The 20,565-nt window shown below is 40.3% G+C and overlaps 2 protein-coding genes across 13 annotated transcripts in view; one reads left to right on the top strand and one right to left on the bottom strand.

Moving 5' to 3' along the window:
* Nucleotides 1-9,414, top strand: part of FNDC7 (fibronectin type III domain containing 7) — a 21,612-nt gene extending 12,198 nt beyond the window's left edge. For 7 of the 9 annotated variants that reach the window (XM_083511028.1, XM_083511032.1, XM_083511027.1 and 4 more), the window contains 3 exons: nucleotides 1,815-2,072; nucleotides 3,278-3,532; nucleotides 4,746-5,445. In XM_083511028.1, the coding sequence (XP_083367154.1) occupies nucleotides 1,815-2,072; nucleotides 3,278-3,532; nucleotides 4,746-5,419 (1,187 nt within the window). In that variant the 3' untranslated portion in view covers nucleotides 5,420-5,445. Of the gene's footprint in view, nucleotides 1-1,814; nucleotides 2,073-3,277; nucleotides 3,533-4,745; nucleotides 5,446-5,975; nucleotides 6,240-7,032; nucleotides 7,063-7,803 lie in introns of those variants that run through there. The other 2 variants (XM_083511029.1, XM_083511031.1) reach the window with 1 other exon arrangement.
* PRPF38B (pre-mRNA processing factor 38B) lies at nucleotides 9,136-20,565 on the bottom strand. 4 transcript variants are annotated; one of them, XM_083511122.1, is made up of 6 exons: nucleotides 20,084-20,565; nucleotides 15,422-15,490; nucleotides 14,340-14,491; nucleotides 14,197-14,257; nucleotides 11,974-12,194; nucleotides 9,136-11,224 (listed from the first exon to the last, which is right to left on the bottom strand). In XM_083511122.1, the coding sequence occupies exons 1-6, from the start codon at nucleotides 20,429-20,431 to the stop codon at nucleotides 10,369-10,371; spliced, it is 1,707 nt and encodes a 568-aa protein (XP_083367248.1). In that variant the 5' UTR covers nucleotides 20,432-20,565; the 3' UTR covers nucleotides 9,136-10,368. The 4 variants fall into 4 exon arrangements, with proteins under 4 accessions (XP_083367248.1, XP_083367249.1, XP_083367250.1 ...); XM_083511123.1 differs by having other exon boundaries at nucleotides 15,422-19,186; nucleotides 19,240-20,554; XM_083511124.1 differs by having other exon boundaries at nucleotides 14,183-14,257; nucleotides 20,084-20,554.

Genomic DNA, 20,565 nt, shown 5'->3' with positions numbered 1-20,565 from the left:
TGTGTTTGTGTATTCACATGTTTATTAACATGAAATGGAATATAAGGGATTCGAAGATGAGACAAAGTAGCTTCATCTTTACATAACAGTTAGGACTGGTGACAAGTAGGTGACCCAGCAAAAATTAGCACTCTAAGACAGGGGTTGTCAACCTGGTCCCTACTGCCCACTAGTGGGCATTTCAGGATTCTAGGTGGGCAGAAGGGGGTTCTATGGCACAAGCTGAATCCTTCTTCCATTGAGCACTGATGGGTGGTAAGGAAATTTTACCATCAAGAAATATGCTTTAGTGGGCGGTAGGTATAAAAAGGTTGACTACCCCTGCTCTAAGAGCTTCACTATCTGTTCCTGAAGGATGAATGGCTCAGACTAAGAAGCCAAGCTAGTCTCATCTCTCCTCCAGACAACCTGTTTACTCAGCTTTCATCTTGAATTGCTTGCACAAAGCTTACTGTACATGGTGGGTAGATTTTGTCCAGTCTAAAGTGAGCATCCATTCTAATTTTTTATGGGGTGTGTTCACACTTCCCATTAGTTGTTAGCTCATCCCACACTTTTTAACACACTTTCCAGACTGCAAAAAGACCATTTTGGGGGAAGTGGATTTGTCCTGCTAGGGTGACAGAATGCTTTCATCCAATTAAATCTGCAAACTTAAAGTACTGGTATGTATTTGAATCCATTCCAGAAAATACAGACCATCAGTAACTTAATAGGACAAGGTGGTACCCTTTTAGTGTACCTGCTGAGCTCTGCTGAGTTAATAGCTGCATCCCCACCACCTGCAGTGATGGTGCTGAAGTGCAGCAAAATGTGAATCAGCAGTCCATCTGTTAAGCTACCAGCATAGCACAGAGATGAAGACCCCAGGGCCCCAGAGTCTGTTTTGAGATGCTTGTCAAAGTGACTTCACATAACAATAATTGCATCAAGAACTATTTGGTTAACCTCTAATATATTCCTATATATTGCACTGATCCTGGCCCGACTGCACTGGCTGCCACTTAGTTTCCAGGCCCAATTCAAAGTCCTGGTTTTTACCTATAGAGCCTTAAATGGCTCAGGACTACAATACCTCAAGGGCCGCCTCTCTCAGTATGAACTGGCGCAGATCTTGCGATCACCATCGGAGGCCGTTCTCCATGTGCCCTCTCCATGAGAGATCCAAATGGCGGCAACACAGGAATGGGCTGTTACTGCAGTGGCAACTCGTTTGTAGAATGCACTCCCCAAGGAGGCTTGCATGGCGGTATTATGTACTGAAGTTCTCACCCTGGGCCAGCAGGGGGATACTGTAGTTTTCACTCAGGTCCACATATGCAAATAAGGAATCGAAAGTGACATTCAGTGATTGTATAGTTAAAGAAAATGGTTACTGTTGCGTTCTAGTGGAGCTCTATATAAGCAGGCTGGCTGGACCCTTCAGTTCAGTTCTGGCCTGGCCTGTGAATAAACAAGAGCTGTTTGAAGAATCGCTGTGTCATCTGATATGTTCACCCACAACTTAACAGGCACCTTCATTACATATCTGTAGGCACCAGGTGAAAATGTTTCTCTTCAACCAGGTGTTTGGCTGATTAACATTCTATGGCCTTCTGTGTGTCAGTGGGAAGGGGTGTAATTGGTTTGTTTTGCTTGTGTTTTCATTTTATTATATATTTCTTTGCTTGTGTTTTCATTTTATTATATATTTTGTGTTGTCATTTTGTATTTCTATGTTGTGAACCGCCCTGTGATCTGCCGACGAAAGGCGGTATGCAAATTGAACGAATAGTAAAATAAATATTGCTGCATTTCCCCTTTTTTCCCTTTAGCACCTTGCTGCCCCAGTGATGTTAACCCAGCGTTCATTTCCAGTGATACAGTTCAGATTGTTTGGTCTCCTGTCCGTGGTGCTGAAATGTATGAAACCAAAGCTGTGGATTGGACCAACGAATTGCTATGCAATGATACTGCGACAGTTTGCACCCTTTCTGCACTCCAGTGTAACACCCAGTACAATATAACTGTTTATTCATTCAGTGAAATTAGAGGCAGCAATACATCATGCACATCTAAACACGTGGCAACAGGTACTATTTCAGTTTACAATTTACAAGTTTCAGTTTACAAGTTAAAAAGTAACTGTACAAGCTGTAAAGGTGAACCAGTACTGCATTGTAACTCATATATTGGAACTGAACTGAGTATATTTGTCATACTGTTTTGAGTGGAAGGAAATATCTAGTGGAACTTCTGAGTTCAGACTGCTTTCTGTTTCAAAATCTGATCTCTGTTTTGCACACTCATCAGTCTCATGTATGTTTTGCTGGATTGCACCACTCCCAGACTGCACTTCTGGGAGATAAAATATTTGAGTGCTCTCCCATTTAAAATATTTTGCATATATAAAGCTAACATGCCAGGGACATTTTGAGATAGCATTCCCCCAACACACTAGCTCTGAATATGCAGGATAATTTTGTTTGTGCTGTTCTGACATCTTAACTACACTCCAGCTGTGTGTTTTGACTCTGGGATTAACATTTCTAGTAGGCATTTTGATTTGCAAAACTTTAGGTCACTGATTCCTTTAGAGCTGCAATCCTATCCATTCTTGTAATTTAAATGCTAAGTATGATTTACTGCCAACTTCAGATAAAAATGTTCATTGCTGTTGTTGTTGCTGCTGCTGCTAACAACTGTGTCTCAAAGGAGTTAAAAAAACAACTTTTGACTATAGTCTGCCAAACCAAACAGAACATGAATCTAATGCCTTTGGTTTTTGGGCAGGTCTTTGTACCAAGAATGGGAAACTGGCCCTTCAGATGAAGCTGGGCTCCAATCTCTATCTACCTCTGCTAACATGGCCAATGGTCATGAATGATGGAGTCCAACAACTTATGGAAAACCCCCAGTTCCCCATACTTGCATTGTACAACTTGTTACCCTGTGCCCCTGAGTTTGCACATAAAACACTATGGCATTATGGCAGTTAAGCCACTACTAACCCCTCTAATGTGGTACCCTAAGACCTTTTAGGACTTTCAACTGATTGTGCTATGGAGAATATATTTATTTCAAGGTTGGTTTTCTAAAGACTGAAAATACACCCACATGCAAATTTAAGTGAAATGTTTTGGGAGGGGAGCAAACCTTGGACAGAGAGGATACAGCCTTTGTAACACTGGGGTTTTTTTAAGATCATAGATTCTTAATAATCCACAGCTGTCTTAGTGCAACATAAAATCCATAAATAAGAATGCAGTTTGAATTTGCTCCATCTAAAATCTTTCAGCTCCATGTAGTCCGGAAATAATAAGTGTCTCAAAGGATGCTCTTTCTGTAATTAGTGTGCACTGGCATGCCAATAATGATGAAGCGATGTACACAGTCACTGCCAAAGGAGAGGCAGGAATTTGGCATTGTGCAAGCTCGGGAAATTCATGCACCATCCATAATCTTCCATGTGGGTCACTGTTCTCTGTCAGCACTGTAGCAAGCACAGAAGCAGGTCACAGCTTACCTAGTTACAGTGTGCCTTTGGAGACAGGTAAGTTACAATTGCTGAGATGTTAGTTACCTTTTAGGTATCGCTCCCTTTTTATAACAGGGGACAGCAGCTCATCATCTGAGCTGAAGTTTTAACCAAGGTCGCCCATATCCAAATACATCTGCTGGCTAACAATGACTCCTCCTTATGTATCACAAAGATAGATTGGGAGTTATAGTACTTGCAGTATGTCAAAGGATCTACAAAGTATATACAAATAGTTGATCAAATATAGTTAGCGATTGGACCGGCTCATACTGCCTCCTCGGGTACCAGGGGTGGACTTAAGTCTTTCAGATTTCAGTGGCACTCTGTGTGCGGCCATAATTTGGCACCCCTATAGCCTGCCTTCCATTCTGCTCATGTACTACATTAATTTCAGTGGGTCTAGTCACTAAATCCCACTAAATCCCACCCAAGATGTATCATGGATCATTTATTAGATTAGTAAACATCTTCCAAATTTAATGAAAATTTCTGTGTATTTTTAAATAATATAGTTTGCATGGAGATTAAATAAAAATTAGTCTCAGTAATGACTTATGTCTACCAGCAGGGCCAGCTATTCTATTTGAGGAGTGTAGGTGGCCATATGGGGCAGAGATAGGGAACCTCCAAATGCTGTTGGAGTCCATCAGTCCCAGCCAGAATGGGCAATGGCCATGGATGATGGGAGTTGTAGTTCTAGGTTCTCCATCCCTGATCTAGGGTGACTGAAGGAAAAAAAATATGATGCAGGAAATAAAAAGTGGGGATGGGGTAGTATTTAACAAATAAATATAAAAAATCAGTACAGTATATTTATTCTCAGTATATTTATGGTGGCAGCTATTCTGCCTGGTGGAACCTTTTTCTTTATATCCTTATCAGTGGTTGCTATAGAAATTTGGAAGGCATAAATTATTTATGGTGCTAAGCTCCTTTCTTTTGTTACAGACTGTACTGCAACAGCATACCTGCACCTATTATTTGTCCGTGACACCCCACAGAACCCCCGATTTGTTCTCTGTTTACTTGATATATGTCCTTTGTATCTATTAGAAACTGCAATGAATAAGTGAACAAATATGGTGACCAGTTAAAAGCTTGTGATGCAGGCAGCAATTGGGAATCATTTTAAATTTTAAAGTGCCAAAATACTCCCTCAGAATGTAGTTCTGTGCATGGAGTAAATACACACACAATCACTTACAAAGTATTTTCTTCTTTCAAGCACCTTGCTGCCCAGTGGATCTCACAGTAACTCAAGTGACACAGTCTGTAACAAACATCAGCTGGTCTATTGGGACTGGCGCAAAGACGTACATAGCAATTTTGGAATCGCACAAAGGACGTGCTAGGTGTCACACACTCCAAAACTATTGCCTCTTGGGATGCATTACATGTGGAACCAACTACAGTGTGTCTATCAAAGCGATCAGTGAAACAGGCTTAACATCAGATTGCATATACAAAGGATTTTCTTCTAGTAAGTATGTGAAAAATGTATTTTTAAGCACCTGCATGGTATTTCTACATTTCCACCCTCATATTAAAATGCTCAAACTATGCTCATTGGTTTGGATCCTGAAGTTAGACGGAAGCTTGCAGAAAGGGGCTGCCATCCCTTCCTGCGCGTGCCCCTCTTTCCAGAGGGTTAAGACTCCCGAGTGGTGTGGACTATGGAATGCTGTGGAGAACAGAGGAAACAACATTGGGCAAAACAAGGCGAGGCATCTCTCCTTGCTTTGGGCAAGTTTCCTATTTCTACAGCAGAACCCCCCCATCCCATCCTGCACTGTTCAGAAGGGTCCCATGACACCCTTGAGAGACTTTTCAGAGGGAACCAGAGGGCTGAAAAAGCTCACTTCTGGGAATCCACTGCTGCTTGCGGTTTTCTGGGCCTAGCCATTCCTAGATTACTGTCCTAAAGGTAAAGGTAAAGGGACCCCATTAGGTCCAGTCGTGACTAACTCTGGGGTTGCGGTGCTCATCTTGCTTTACTGGCCGAGGGAGCCGGCGTACAGCTTCCTGGTCATGTGGCCAGCATGACTAAGCCGCTTCTGGCGAACCAGAGCAGCACACGGAAACGCAATTTATCTTCCTGCCGGAGCGGTACCTATTTATCTACTTGCACTTTGACGTGCTTTCAAACTGCTAGGTTGGTAGGAGCAGGGACCGAGCAACGGGAGCTCACCCCGTCGCGGGGATTCGAGCCGCTGACCTTCTGTTTAGCAAGTCCTAGGCTCTGTGGTTTAACCCACAGCGCCACCCACATCCCTTACTGTCCTAGACAACTCCTGAAAGCTTACACTTTGAGAGAACCTACAGTACTTTATTAGGACATTCTGAAAATTTTCTCCATTTCAATTGATAAAAAAATAAATCTGACCACTTTCTCGTCTATCCCCCAATAGGAATGAGCAAACTGAATTCAGTGTTCTTGGTTGTTTTCCTCCTTTAGGTGCTTGCTGCCCTTCTGGGGTTAAGCTATATAGACTGGGCAACAATGGCATACGAATATACTGGCGGACATCCAAAGGTTCAGTCAACTATAGTACAGATCTTTATGGCTCAAAAGGAAATTTCACCTGTACACCAAACACAGACCTGACTTATTGCGATATTACCGAGATACCCTGTGGCGATGTCTATACAGTTGTGGTGTCACCTGTAACTGATAGCGAGGGATCAAAACCTGCATTTTGTCCTAAGAAGATATATTCAGGTAATGACTTGTGGGCCTTTGGCAGTAATGGCAAAAGGGGACAGAAGCTGGGCCTCAAAGATAGTGGAAGTGAAGAAAATTAAAACTGTGGAAACTCCTTGAAACAGTCTACACTTGGTGGCTGTTGCCCAGAGCTCTTATCACATGAAATCTCCATGCCATTGTCAGCCAGTTTTGGTGATGGGTTATGGTGGCATGGCAACTGTCTCTACCTGAAGGTGTGTGGGCATGATTCCATTCTATTCATCTTAGCCACTGTTGCATCTGATGAAATCAACTCATCCATAAAAGCTTATGCCAAAATAAATGTATTCTACTTTAGGGTCCTGCAAGACTCTCGTTTTTGCATGGATTATGGTTTCTGTGTAGCTACCTATAAACACAATAGAGCTGCCGATACTGCAGTGGCTAGTGGAGTATTTCTAGAAAATACCTATAGCAGCTTGTCAATGATCCCCTCCCCTCAGTCCAGACATGTGCTTGCCAATCTGAATTATTCAGATTTGTGGGGAAATTGCTAATCATTCTCCATACAGGTAATGTAATATTGGCATTTATTCTGAAAACAGCTATTGTTGCAATTCTACCCATTTAGAAGCATGTTTATTGACTGAATCTTAGTCAAACTCCGATTCATTGCATTTTTGAATTTTCAAGTTAAAACCATCACTTTAAATTAAAACAAATTGGTTATGCTTTTTTCTAAGTTACATTGTGAAATCCTCTTTGGAAAGCACCGTTCAATGACTCTTTCTAGCTGTATATATATGTAATTTTGCATTTCATTTTCTAGTGACATGCTCCGGAAGTTCAGTAGGAATGGGTAAGTGAATGCATCAAATTCCTCTTCTAATAAATCAATATATTTTACCCAAGCTGAAAATTCTTTTAAATATCTTTTGGGATTTTCTTTTTTTTAAAAATCAATTTTATCAGAGGCCAAATTGCACTGTTTTATTTTCCATACCTTTTGCAAAGAAATATATAATAGTCAATAAAGTTTGGGTTGTATCCAACGGTGTCACTTAGATTATAGCAAGGCCTTCATTAGTGGAACAAGAAAGCAATTTTCAGCCATTTAAGGAAATAAGCAGCAGCAGCAACAAAACACCAATCACTTTTGTTTCTAGAGGAATTTGTTCTCAAACTTACACAAGTTTTTCAACCCTGACCATGAAGTAAACACTGATTTACACAATCTCAACAAGAGGTAATTACCAATCTAAATATTGGTAGATGTCAAAAGCTACCTTATGTCAAGGCTCAAGCTGCAAATGTATTTTCAATACAAGTGTTTCTAGTCAACTAATATTACCATCATCCTATGCATTTTCCTGAAGATCTTCAGGAGTCAAAATAGTCCCCCTTCATCCCTGCCCCCCATCATCAGGAAGGTTGCATGGTCCTCAAGGGAATCAAGTCCCAGCACTTCTCATTTTACAAATTAAAATGCTGGGAAACTACATTTTACCCATGTAGGATTGATGAAAATGATACAAAGTTTTAAAAATAAAGTCACTCAAGTCTAAATTGTTGTGTTTAAACATTTTGAATAATATTCCAGTGATTTATAGAGGAAAGCGAAGTTCAGAACACTACCAGGTACTACAGGAAAAGAGAGAATGAACCAAGCAGGTAAGATTTATCAGAGTATTATTTCAGTCAGTTTTGTGTTTGGACTGAGATTTAATACAGTGGTGCCCCGCAAGACGAATGCCTCGCAAGACGAAAAACTTGCTAGACGAAAGGGTTTTGCGTTTTTTGAGTCGCTTCGCAAGACGAATTTCCCTATGGGCTTGCTTCGCAAGACGAAACGTCTTTCGAGTTTGTTTCCTTTTTCTTAAAGCCGCTAAGCCGTTAATAGCCGCTAAAGCCGTTAAGCCGCTAATAGCCGTGCTTCGCAAGACGAAAAAACCGCAAGACGAAGAGACTTGCGGAACGGATTAATTTCGTCTTGCGAGGCACCACTGTACTATTGTTGTGGCTTTCAGTTCCTTGGCTAATATACCACTCTGGCTACCATGTCCATCCTTGAGACTGATACAGCTAATGCAACCTCCTTGTTCGCTACCAAGCAGAACCTCTTGTCACTCTACCATCACAACTGGCTCCCATTATTTGTATTGACTCCTGCAGCACCTATTAGATCAGGATGGCTCATCATCAGTCTTGGAGACAGGAGCTTTCTATATTCCAGCTTTCTACCCTCTGTGGGATTGCCACAACACAAGGCTGATATCCCTTCTCTTATGGGGAGCCATTACTGACAGCCTTTTCATAATACATGAGACAAACTGCCAGCTCTAAGACAAATGCCACCACAAATGCTACCACAACATGTTCAGGATACAGGTTTTCTCTTTTATGTTTTGGAGGAGGGGCAACTTATTTTCACCATTAAGCTTTATGATCCAACAGCTTGGTAATTATTAGTGAGATGAAAGGGTAAAATGAAGCCCAGAGATAAATAGGCAGTTTTTAAAAATTGTACCATGGTTCCCAAACGGCTTAGCTGTCAAACAAATCAGCTCCCGAACGCCGCAAACCCGGAAGTGTGTTTTCCGGTTTGCAAACGTTTTTTGGAAGCCGAACATCTGATGCGGCTTCCATGGTTTCCGATTGAGTGCAGGAAGCTCCTGCAGCCAACTGGAAGCTGTGCCTTGGTTTTCTAATGGTTTCGGGAGCCGAATGAACTCCCAAAACGGATTAAGTTCGAGAACCAAGGTACCACTGTACTCACAATTGGGAAGCCGGCCTGCCAAATAGTTCTATCATTCCATTGATATGATGGGCAACCTGCTTGTTACACAACGAACTGGTGTTTTTAATAATAATAAGTAATAAGCCCAAAATGATTTTTTGCAGCTGGCAATGAACAAGTGGGGATAGCCACAAATAAATTAATCCAGTCTTTATTCCAGAGATTTTATATTTCTTATACAGGTCACTAGAACAAGTCTACCAAACAGAAATGAACTGTTGTGATATGAATTCTCTTTCAATACTGCATTTTGACATTATCTCACAAGTAATCAGTGTTTGAAAAAAATTATCTAGTTTTTCTGTTGCATGAGAGAAATTCTTCATCTCAAGCAATGACCACAGTCTTTGTAAAAAAAAAAAAGAAAAGACACATTATGCATTTTAAAAAAACACTATGAAGATGCTTTACTTTTCATTTATAAAAAATTATTTGGAAGCTTGAAATTGAAGTTTGCTGCTTGACCTTATTTTTCATCTTCCTGTCTCCTCCCTGATTCAGCCACTTTCACCTTTGTTAGTCTATGGTTGCTTCATAAAGCACAGGGCAGTGGCACAACAGTTTTAATGAAAACCCTGGGGATATCATAGTAAAATAATATTTACATGAGCAATAAAAGCTAGCCAGAAAGTCTATGTAGAGATGGTAGATAGGCTTATAAATCTTAACAGTGTTCCTATGAGGTAGCACTGACTACAACATAAACCTTAGGAAAGCCTAAACCCCTGCCTTAAATTGCTACCTCCTTGAAAAGCCTACTCTAAATGCAACACTTTCTTTAGTTTCACAAATAAAATGTATTTTAAATGCTTTCCCAGGACAAGAGGTACAAATGGACACAAGTTCTAGAACTGCAACCTTCATGGATGTTCAATGCACATAAATATTTTAGATATAATACACGGTCAAGATCCATCCTTAAGAGCTTCTGCCATACTATTATGCAAAGCACAGCCATGCTAAGTCAAAGATAGAAACCATAATTCCACATCTATAAAACAAAGTAGAATTAGTGGCAGTTTTATTGCCGTATACAAATTTAACCAACATGGCAAACCATGCCAAAAGGATTAGAACAGTTTCAGGACGTATGTACAGATTGTACATTTTGGAAACATTTGAACAATTAAAAAAATGCACAAACAGATTCGCATCATGAATTTAACTAAACAAATGGGCTGGAAATAGTCAACGCATTTAATGGGATTACAAAGGCACTTCCCTACTCAAAATAGGAAATGACAATCTGCAGCCTAGAGGGAGGTTGAAGAAGAGTGCTTATCAACTACTGCACAATTTCAACTGTAAGAAAAAATAAGCAAGATTTCAAAACATTTATAGGATTCAATGTGATCCACTTCTGAACATTCATACAGTCTCATCTTTGTTTTTAGATTGTTTTTCTTGATTCTCTCGTTCTGTACTTTGGCTCCTCTGATGATCATGTTTGTCTGAGTGGTCCTTATCACTGTGATCGTGTTTATGGGAACGTTCTTTACTTTTGCTACGTTTTCGTGATCTCTCTTTAGTGGGACTAAGGTCTCGTTTTCGGGACTTTTCAGCACTATCAGTTCTTCCTCTGCTTCCACTTCTGCTTCGCTTATTTGATTTCTCTTTGCTTTCACTTTTGTGTTTACTTGACTTCTCTTTACTCCTGCTTCTACTGTGCTTGCCAGCATTCCTACTCACACTTCTGCTCCTATGCTTCCGGTCCCTACTCCGGCTCCTGCTATGCTTCCTTTCTTTCTTGGAATCTCTTTTATCATCCCTATGTTTCCTTTCATCTTTTTCATCTTTATGTCTCCTCTCATCAATTTCACTCTTGCTTTTTCTGTCCTTTGATTTTTCTCTAGAACGATCTCTCTCCCTAGAGCGCTCTCTTTCCCTTTCAACACCTCTCTCTTTCTCATAGTCACGCTCCTTCCTTCTACTACGTTCGTTTTCTTTCTCCCTCTCCCTCTCTCTGTCTCTCCTGTCTCCTTTTCGATCACGACTTCGACTTCTGTGCCTCTCTCGGCTTCTACTTCGTCTTCGCTCCAATGCCCGATCAGAACTTCGAGATCTTCGCCTCTCCCTCTCCTTAGCTTCTCGCTCTAGTCTTTGTCTCTCCCTCTCCCGTTCCAATTCTCTATCAAAACTGGATGACCCACGGCCTTCACGATGACGACTTCTGCTTCTTGATCTTCTAGGTGACCTCCTGGGGCTCAAGGACCTTCTTGGAGACCTACATGAAAAGAAATGCTTAAGAAATTGAATTTTCCCAACAAGAGTTTCAGCAAACTTTCACATTGTACTTAACTGTATACCCTCTCATTCTATTTCCCTGTACTTATCAAGTGTACCAAATCATTCAATATTTTTTAGAGGTCTGCATAAATACTGATAAAGTGCTCTACAGCTGGTGTTAGTATACAGTAGTAGTAGTCAAACTGTACACCATGGTCTGTTGATAGACCACTGGATAGTTTCAGGTAGACTACCTAGCATTTGATGGTTGCTAGGATTCTTGCAAATACTATTGGCCTAGGTGAACGCTAGCTCCAGCCAAGCAAAAGTGGATATTCTGGATAATAAACATTAAATGATGCCTTGTTCCATGTATGCATTTGCACCTCATAATTTTAAAACACACGTGAACCATACCTATCTGGTAAAGAAGGAAAACTATACATGACTAGAATCAACCCACCCTAGATAAAAGGCTATGTACTTGTGCCAGCAGACTCTTACTTTAGCCATATACACTAAGTTAAACAAAACATAGCGTAGCTCATCTGCTACCACCATTCCTATAGAGGAATTGTAAGGATTATTGAGATAGTGTATGGGAAGCTATCTAAAGTACTACATAAATGCTATTACTCATTTAGAAGACCACACTGCAAACATAACTACAAAAAGTTTTGATTATGTGAAACTATAGGATGAGAATGTCTAAATTAAGTAACTTATTTTGTAAAGTTAATGTATAACCTTGAACGTCTACGTTCCGCATGCCTGTCTACTTCTTCTACTCCCTCCTTGCCATCCTTGATTTTTCTAGGCCTGGCTTTAATTTGTTGATCAATGTTCTTTTGTACTGGTACAGGAATCCTTGGAAATAACGTAGAAAACCATTCCAGCTTAGTTAGAAAAGATCGCAGCATTTCTCCAATGGTCATGACACAGCCGCCACCTGCTTTCACATCAAGGTCCTTCAAAAAACAAACACAAAACAGAACACAAATTCTGAATGTAAGAAACCATCTAGAATTTCCTTTAGAACAAATGCTACTATACTGATTGCCATCTTTCAAGTCTCAAATATGACGGCTTAGCTGTTTTTGCTGGTAAATAAGTTGCCTAAGAACTTCAACTCTTGTACCTTTGCATTTGGCCCTATGTTATAGAGTGGGTGTTGGACTTAATGCATATGCATGCAGGTGCATACCAATCCTGCAGCCAAATAGTAAAGGGCTCATGTCTCAACAGATTAGTGTAACATTTGCTTACACAGCTGGCTTGTATGCTACCATCTTTTACTGTTATGCCACAAAATGGATCGTAACTTGCTTGACATTAATTCTCATTTTTGAGGATTGTGGTCACAACTGAACAATTGAGGATGGCTATTTCCTGTCTAAAAATGACCAGAAAAAGTTGTAGTAGAAAATGGACCCTGCCTAAATCGGAAGCAATAGCAAACCAACTGCCATGAAGCAGTGAGGTTTCTAATTTAGAGTTATGCAAAAAAATAAATAAAGGAACAAATAATTGGAAACGCATAATCCATGATGACCATTGTCTCGGAAAAGGGTCATTACCGCATGAAGGCCTTCTTGCTATGCCCTCTCACAGCTCAGGACATGTTAGTCAGCTATTGTCAGGCCCAAACCTATAGTGCAAGCACACAAGGAAAGTGAGATTTGTTATCTAAAACAGGAAGAGAAAATCTCAATGTAAAATTGCTTGCACTCACACACATTTAAGTGTTCAGATATACAGTATTTCCAAACAAAACTGCTGCACAGAGATCTAAAGAAGAAAATAAAACACTGGCTTAAATGTAGTACCCGAAGTGGTACATACAAAAATAAGAGCATCAGTGAAAAAGTCAAAGCACTAACAACATTTAGCTAGATACATCCAGAGACACAACGCTGAATGCTTTCACATCTTCAACAGTGGCAAACTGAGAGAAATGTTAATATGTAGAAATGATATTTCTGTGTTACTACAGTTTTAATTAGTTACATGAAAAAGAGGCCAAAGTGATCATAAAGCAGTTAATGAACAGGAACCAAGAATGCCATTCTGTATTACTAGATTATGGGAAGTCAAAATATATGCCATTAGAGCAAAAACTACAAGCATAAAATATTCATGTAACCTTAAAAAGAGCACTGCGTAGTCTAAGCGAGACATTACGATTGTGTACTGGATCCCTAAAGGTCTTTTTTTGCATGGGATCTAAACATTTACTGTGGCAGTAACTAGCAAACTACACTGCAAGGTATTAGTATGACTCATCAATGACTACTTCTAGAGGCAAAATTCAATAGTTCCTAGAACATAAAATATACTTAGGACAAAGGCTGAAATCTGAGAAGCAGATTGATTTGTGGTAAAAATGCTGCTGAAAAGAGAATCCACACTAAAAATAGCACATGTGCACTGGAGGAAATTACCCCTTTCAGCAGTTTCTGTATGGCCTTATTATCACTATTTGAAAGTTAAGAGGTTAAAAGCAATTTGCTAGTTCAGTGGCACTGCTATCAATTGAAAATTTTAGAAAGCAACTACAGACTGTAGCTGTGTTCACATGCTGTTGGACTGCAGATGCCCCATTCAATTCTCCTTTGTCATTGTCCATTTACTTTCACGTAAACAAACAAACACCCACCTGATTTTTCAGGTTTCATACTTGGTTAAAAGATAGAGATATTGTCCCATACTGTAGTTATCTTTCCAAGTATGCATTCCATTTGCCCCCAAGCAGTTAGGTTGGTGATATATTCAATTCCAACTTATTTTAAGGGTGTAAGAATGTCCCGTAGTCTCTGTTCATTGCAAGTTTGCAAACCATTAAAGATGAGAAAGGTTTTACTTTTCACATGGTTAAAAACTGTTTTCCAACATACAGAAGTTCATCTCAAAGTTACTTTACTTAAGATTTCAGAAAGAAAAGAAAGTAAATTATTACCCTTGTTGACATACCTCCTCATCATCAAGAAAGGATTCAAACCAGTCCCATAAATCAGTTGGAGGCTGTGTGTACCTTGAAGTACAAAGAGACTGTGTAAATTTAATAACATTTTTTGCAACAAAGTTAGCTGACAGTTAAGTATATGGCTACTTACCTAATATACATGAATCCAAGGGCCCTAATAAAGGGGGAGTCCGTATGAGTTATCAACCCCATCACTTGCTTACGGGTAAGCTTCAGGGTAAATAGCTTGTACAGGAGGCAAAAGGCTGTAGACACTATACCTCCAGTTCCAACACCACGCACCTTTAGAGATTAGGAGGAAGAGAAATACAACTCATGTTACACTAGAGAGTAAGACACTGAAGATAAATACCGTATTTTTCGCTCTATAACACGCACTCGACCATAACATGCACGTTTTTAGAGGAGGAAAATCCGTAGGCATGCCACCCGTAGGCATTCCCTCCATAACACGCACACACATTTCCCCTTACTTTTTAGGAGGGAAAAAGTGAGTGTTGTGGTGCAAAAAATACGGTACTTTTCACTTCAGTACATATAACATTAATGGTTTTTTTCCTGCAAGTTTGTAAGCTCAACACTTAAGGAAGGTCATCTGATTCACTTAGAAGTTGCTGAGCAGTGGGTGACTGCGCTAACATTTCCTGAAGCTGAAGAGCCCCATCCAGACATTAGGCCTACAATATTTTTGGAGGAGGTATGATTGGATTTAGTCTCCACTTCCAACTATCGAACCAGGAATGCGTGGAAACTTCCCAATGGCCTAAGCTGATTGAGATCTGAATCTTAATTTTTTTAAAATAATAACCAAAGAATTTCAAGTGAATGAAATAATTGTGAGGCGTGAAAGTTAAGCAGATTTAGCATGGTTTATATATAATATTTTTTGAAGTTCAAAACTTTACTTGGGAATTATTTTTGAACTATTTGTGAACATTTTATGATGTAACAATTCAATAATATGCACTTGTCTTGCATTGTTTAGAATCCAACATTTTCTTTTTCGTTCCCTATTACAAGTAGCAAATCAGTCATGCTAACTTCAAAAAAATATGCCCACAATGACCAGTCAGTTAAGGCTTTAGTGGCATAATCTATCAATTAACTTGATAAGAGCTTACGACACTAAATTTTCTGCTGAGTTCAGTGTTGCATTTTTGAAATGATTAGCTACCATATAAAAAACTTCAGAAGGCACGTACTTCTACTTACCCCTCCGCACATCCCTGTCTGGCCTGCTGTTTTTCTGCTGCCTTTCTCCCAAGGCTCAACATGTGTAACCTGAAAACAATAAAGCAATTAATCAACCCATCATCATTTTAGATTTACATTTTAACTCAGACTGTACTAAGCACAGTGTGTCATCGACACACCCATTCCTATTGCCCCCGCCCTCAGCAAATAGTAAGGACAAATCATTCCTCAACCCCAAGTCCAATACAAAATGAGCTAGAGGTGTACTTGTTAATATCTATTTAAAACTAAGGTCATTTCTCATATGCACAATTATTTGTGAATAAGCTCTGTCAAATATTTTTGACTTGCTTTTAAATAAACATGCAGGATTTGACTGTCAATCTGGCTTTTACATTTTCAGAATACAAATATAGCACTGCAACTAATACTTATTATTATGGCCTATGAGATGATTGGTAAATTTTGATAGGCTAGAGGCTCCAGGAGACAATAGTCTGTTCTTCAGACAAATCATGCAGTGATGTCACCTGGTTATCACTTTTCTACTTTACGCCCTCTATCTTTCTCTACAAAGTGCTCAGCTATTCAATTATTAATATCTTACCTACGTTTCATTTTCTATTTCAAGAAAATTATACTAGCTCAGTTATTATGCATTTAATTTTGTTTATCTTATGTCCATCACTTTGGTATTCTATATTAAGTATTTGTAAATTCTAATCATGAATAATAAATGGCAAGTGTATGGTTGTGCAAAGTAGTGGTGACTTAGGCAAGAAACCAAGGAATGGAGAAAGTAGTTCTGTTTGCTAGGGGTCCACAAATTTTGGCTGGTCCTAGTAACCAGCTAAAATTTGGCTCTACACTAATGTGTGCCTATGACAAGGGGAGGAATATTTTGTCATTGATGTCATTTTAAACTTCAGAGGCTTTCTGAAGCTTGTTCTTATTGCACCAAACTTGAAAAACATCTGACTATTTTCAAAGTCTTTGTAAAAGACAACAAGCCATTCTTCAGAAAGGTCAGAAATTAGGGGCTCCTGCCAATATACACAATAATCATCAGCTATTAATGGGCCCCTGCCATTACCTAAAGGGACTTTTGAGTTCATTTGTTGAAGAACTGACTCTTGTGTGGACCATGACCATCAAAGCCTATAAGCATTACAATATAGCTTCTTCCCAAGCTGTACGTTTCCGAGCACAATTCAAAGTGTTGGTGCTGACTTTTAAAGCCCTAAACGGCCTCGGCCCAGTATACCTGAAGGAGCGTCTCTGTCCCCATCGTTAAGCCCAGACACTAAGGTCCACCTCTAAGGGCCTTCTGGCAGTTCCCTCACTGTGAGAAGTGAGGTTACAAGGAACCAGGCAGAGGGCCTTCTCGGTAGTGGTGCACGCCCTGGGAACGCCCTTCTATCAGGAAATAAACAACTATCTGACTTTTAGAATACAGTGGTACCTCTGGATCTGTTCCAGAGCCCTATTTGCATCCTGAGTAGAATGTAACACGCGACTGCGCGTCTTGCCGCTTCCGCGCACGACGTCATTTTGAGCGTTTGCGCATGCGGCGAAACCTGGAAGTAACGCGCTCCGTTACTTCTGGGTCACCGAGAGGCGCAACCCGAAAATACTTAACCTGAAGCTACTTCAACCCGAGGTATGACTGTACATCTGAAGGCAACCCTGTTTAGGGAAGTTTTTAATGTTTGATATTTTATCATGTTTCTAATATTCTATTGGGAGCCACCCAGAGTGGCTGGGGAAACCCAGCCAGATAGATGGGATATGAATAATAATAATAATAATAATAATAATAATAATAATAATAATAATAATAATAATAATAATAATAAAGCATGATTTGCTCCAAGATACATGGGAAGAGAACATGTTGTGGCTCTTCACCACCCCATCTCTATACCGAGTTCCAGGCATGAAATTATTGTACAGTGCGTGCTCTTCTCAATCTAGTCCAGGTTTTCTATGCTATCTTCACAGTGGGAAGGGCTCCCACTTCAGTGTTACAGGTGCCATTTTGCTCTGTGCACATATTCAACTGAAAAATGATTAAAAGTTTGGAGAGGACAGAGAGTATGATTCTAAGGCTCACCACTGTTTGTTCACAGTACAGCATGGTTTCACATTACATTGAAACCATCTCCAAGGTTGCAATTTTATCCATGCTAAGAAGCTTGTAAATCTCAGTGTAATAAAGAGCATACATTTGAGTAAACATGATTGCTCTACACTTCATATGAAAACTGTTTCAACTTGTTGTTATTTATTTGAAGTATTTCCAATATACATGATTTACATATGTAAGACAATTTTGACTGACAAATTACAGAAACTTAATAGCTTTCCCCATGTTTCCTATGTTTTAATTTAAGCATGAATGAAACATGTTATCTGAAAATGTTGCTTTAAGTTAACCTTGGGGGTAAAGGAGGCAGTATGAAAAAAAACAAAGGAAGGAAAAAATGAGGAAAGCAAATCTTAATCAAATAATAGACATTGTAAAATAAAATATTAGAATCAAGAGTTGAAAGGATCCCCATGGATCATCTAGTCCAACCCCATGTGATGCAGGAATATGCACCCATATGAGGATCAAATCCTTGACTTTGGTGTTTTCAGCACCACGCTCTTAACAACCAAGGTAACCAGCATATCAGATATAACTGACATTTTTGGCAAGTATATCTTACATTTTGGTAATCTTTGGAAGGGCACCGGTGGCGGGAGGCCTCATTAGGGAAAGCACACCTCGGTTTAAGAACGGACTTCTGGAACACATTAAGTTTGTAAACCAAGGTACCACTGTATATTAAGTGGTATAGAAATTAAAGAATCAATAATCAATATTTTGCTTAAGGTAGCATTTTTTGAAAGTGAGGCAATTTAAATGTAGATGGACACTACAATCTCTAGAAATAAATCATTTGCTAGTTAAAAAGAATGAGGTTTTGATGCTTTTAAATTAAGTGGTAAAAAGAGTCACACTATGCCACACTATAACCACTGAATGATCAGCAAGAGAAAAAGCCAATGAAATTAACCGAAGGTTGTAATGCCGCCTGGAAAATGCAGATAGATCTGATTTCCCTATATTTGATGTTATGGAGATATGGATTAAGAGAACAGAAGTGGAGAAAAACTTGGAACATAAACACACTTATCTATGAGTTCAATTAATTTAAATTCAATAGCCCAATCTAACAGCCCACTTGATTTCTGCTTGTGCTCCCCCCGAAAAGTCTTGAGCATATCAAATTCTTCTATAACAAAGTACGCTAAGTGATTCAGGAGAAACAATGTAACCTATGGAGAGTTCAAGTCCTTCCTCCTGTATTCCCTCAAGTCCCATACCAAAGTTATTTGAAAAGGACCAGAAAGTACAGAAAAATAAGTGAATTTAAAAGGCAACGGTAGCTATATCTGTCTGTAAGAAAACCCCCCACCAAAATCTAGTTGGATAGTACTTTTATTGAGACTACCCAAAATGTCATAAGCATGTGGTACTTTTGAGTTCTTCAGAACTGTTAATCAGTTATGATACACAAAAGGGGTGTGGTTGGAGAATAATAAATGGCTACATCATTAGCCCCATTTTTGAACTGTTTACCCCCCAGCCCCCTTTTGTGACAATCTGGTTGGTCCCAAATGACATTACTCCACTGTGAATTTAGGTAATTTTAAGATATCTAAGTGGTGGGCTAGGTTCTGGGTGAAGGATGGGGAAGTTGTGGCTCTCCATATGTTTATCGACTCCAAAAACACCTGAAAGGCCACAGGTTTCCCATCGTGTTTAGCTCCGCAATTCAGGCTCACACCTGAACAGTAACGTTTCAAAGCTTAAATTGATTCATAGAAAATAAATGGCAGTCTTAATCTTCCAGGTTACAGAACCCCGATTTAATAAATAAAAGACTGTTAGCAGCCATAAGAATGACTGAAAGCAGGGTCACACAGATCAAACTAAACAGCTTTTACTCACAGCATCTAAAATACACAGCATATTAGAATTCCATTTTAAGACAGCCAAAATCAACTAGTAGGCCTCAAATTTTAACCTATTAGCATTAAGATTAGCAGGACAGTGTTATGTTGGTATAAAGCCAACGTAACAGAGAATGCAGCGTGCTGGTTACCTCCTGCTGAATTCCTCAACCGCCTGTTTTAGATCTCTGGATAGGAGAGGACGTGAACATGCTGCCCAGTGCAATTGCCAGTTTTCACACACACGCAGCGCTGGCAATAAGTTTCTAAATTCAACCAACATACAAGTCTGACTGGTAAGATATTGGGGGGTGGGAAGAGAGATAGAGAAAGATCGAGATCTGGAGTTTGGATTGAGACAAAGAATTGCATAGCCATTTCCCAAAGAAAAAAGTAGCCACGTTACAACTACATAGCCTTCTCTCTGACGACCGTGGGAAGAAATAGGTCAACATCTCCCATTTTGATGGCGAGACTGCAATAAAATATTCATTATTATTAAAAATAGTATGGGATTGGATTGTGGAAGAGACAGCTGCGAAGAGCCTTATGTTTTTGGGCCCAGGCCAGATGAGCCCTGCTCGGCCACGCGGTGATGAGCGACCCAAAGGATTTGAAAACCAAAATCTCGCCGGCTTCCTCCGAAAGGACCTAGTTCCTTCCCGGTTCCCGGCTCACCTTGAAGTAGATTTCGTCGACCACCTCGTGGTAGGTCTTGAGCTCGTAAAGCTGCACCTTGAAGTAGGGCGAGGAGAGGATGTTGGTGAGGATCATGGGGTTCAGGTTCATGGTCTTCTCGTTCCCCCACAGGGGCAGCACGTTGCCCTGCTTCCCCGAGGCCGCCGGCTTGGGCCCCGCGCTCTGCAGCGGCAGCGGAGGCGACAAAACGGCGCCGGCCTGCGGGAGCGGGAGAGGCGGCTGCTGCTGCTGTTGGCCTCCCGGCTGCTGCTGAGGCGACTGCTGCTGGTGTTGCTGCTGCTGTTGGTGGCAGTTCCCGGCGCCCACGACGGGGCAGTTGTTGGCCATGGCGACTCCCGCCACACCGAAACAGCGGTCGGCCGAGCAAAGGCCGCAGCGGCGACGAGGCGAGCGGAAGCCTCTCGGGGAGAACGCTGCCGAGCCGAGCTCCGCCAACCGCCAACAAGATGGCGGCCGCTGCG

Source organism: Podarcis liolepis, assembly GCF_965112155.1.
Source record: "Podarcis liolepis genome assembly, chromosome: 6".
Classification (NCBI taxonomy): domain Eukaryota; kingdom Metazoa; phylum Chordata; class Lepidosauria; order Squamata; family Lacertidae; genus Podarcis; species Podarcis liolepis.
The sequence above is the reverse complement of the archived record's forward strand: the minus strand, read 5'-3'. Positions and strand labels throughout refer to the sequence as shown.

Coding starts and splice junctions, on each gene's coding strand:
- PRPF38B (XM_083511122.1), bottom strand. CDS start 20,431: ATGGCCAACAACTGCCCCGTCGTGGGCGCCGGGAACTGCCACCAACAG. Junction 14,258..14,339: donor CTTGGATTCATGTATATTAG/GTAAGTAGCCAT, acceptor TTGTACTTCAAG/GTACACACAGCCTCCAACTG. Junction 11,225..11,973: donor GCGGAACGTAGACGTTCAAG/GTTATACATTAA, acceptor CTTTTCATGTAG/GTCTCCAAGAAGGTCCTTGA.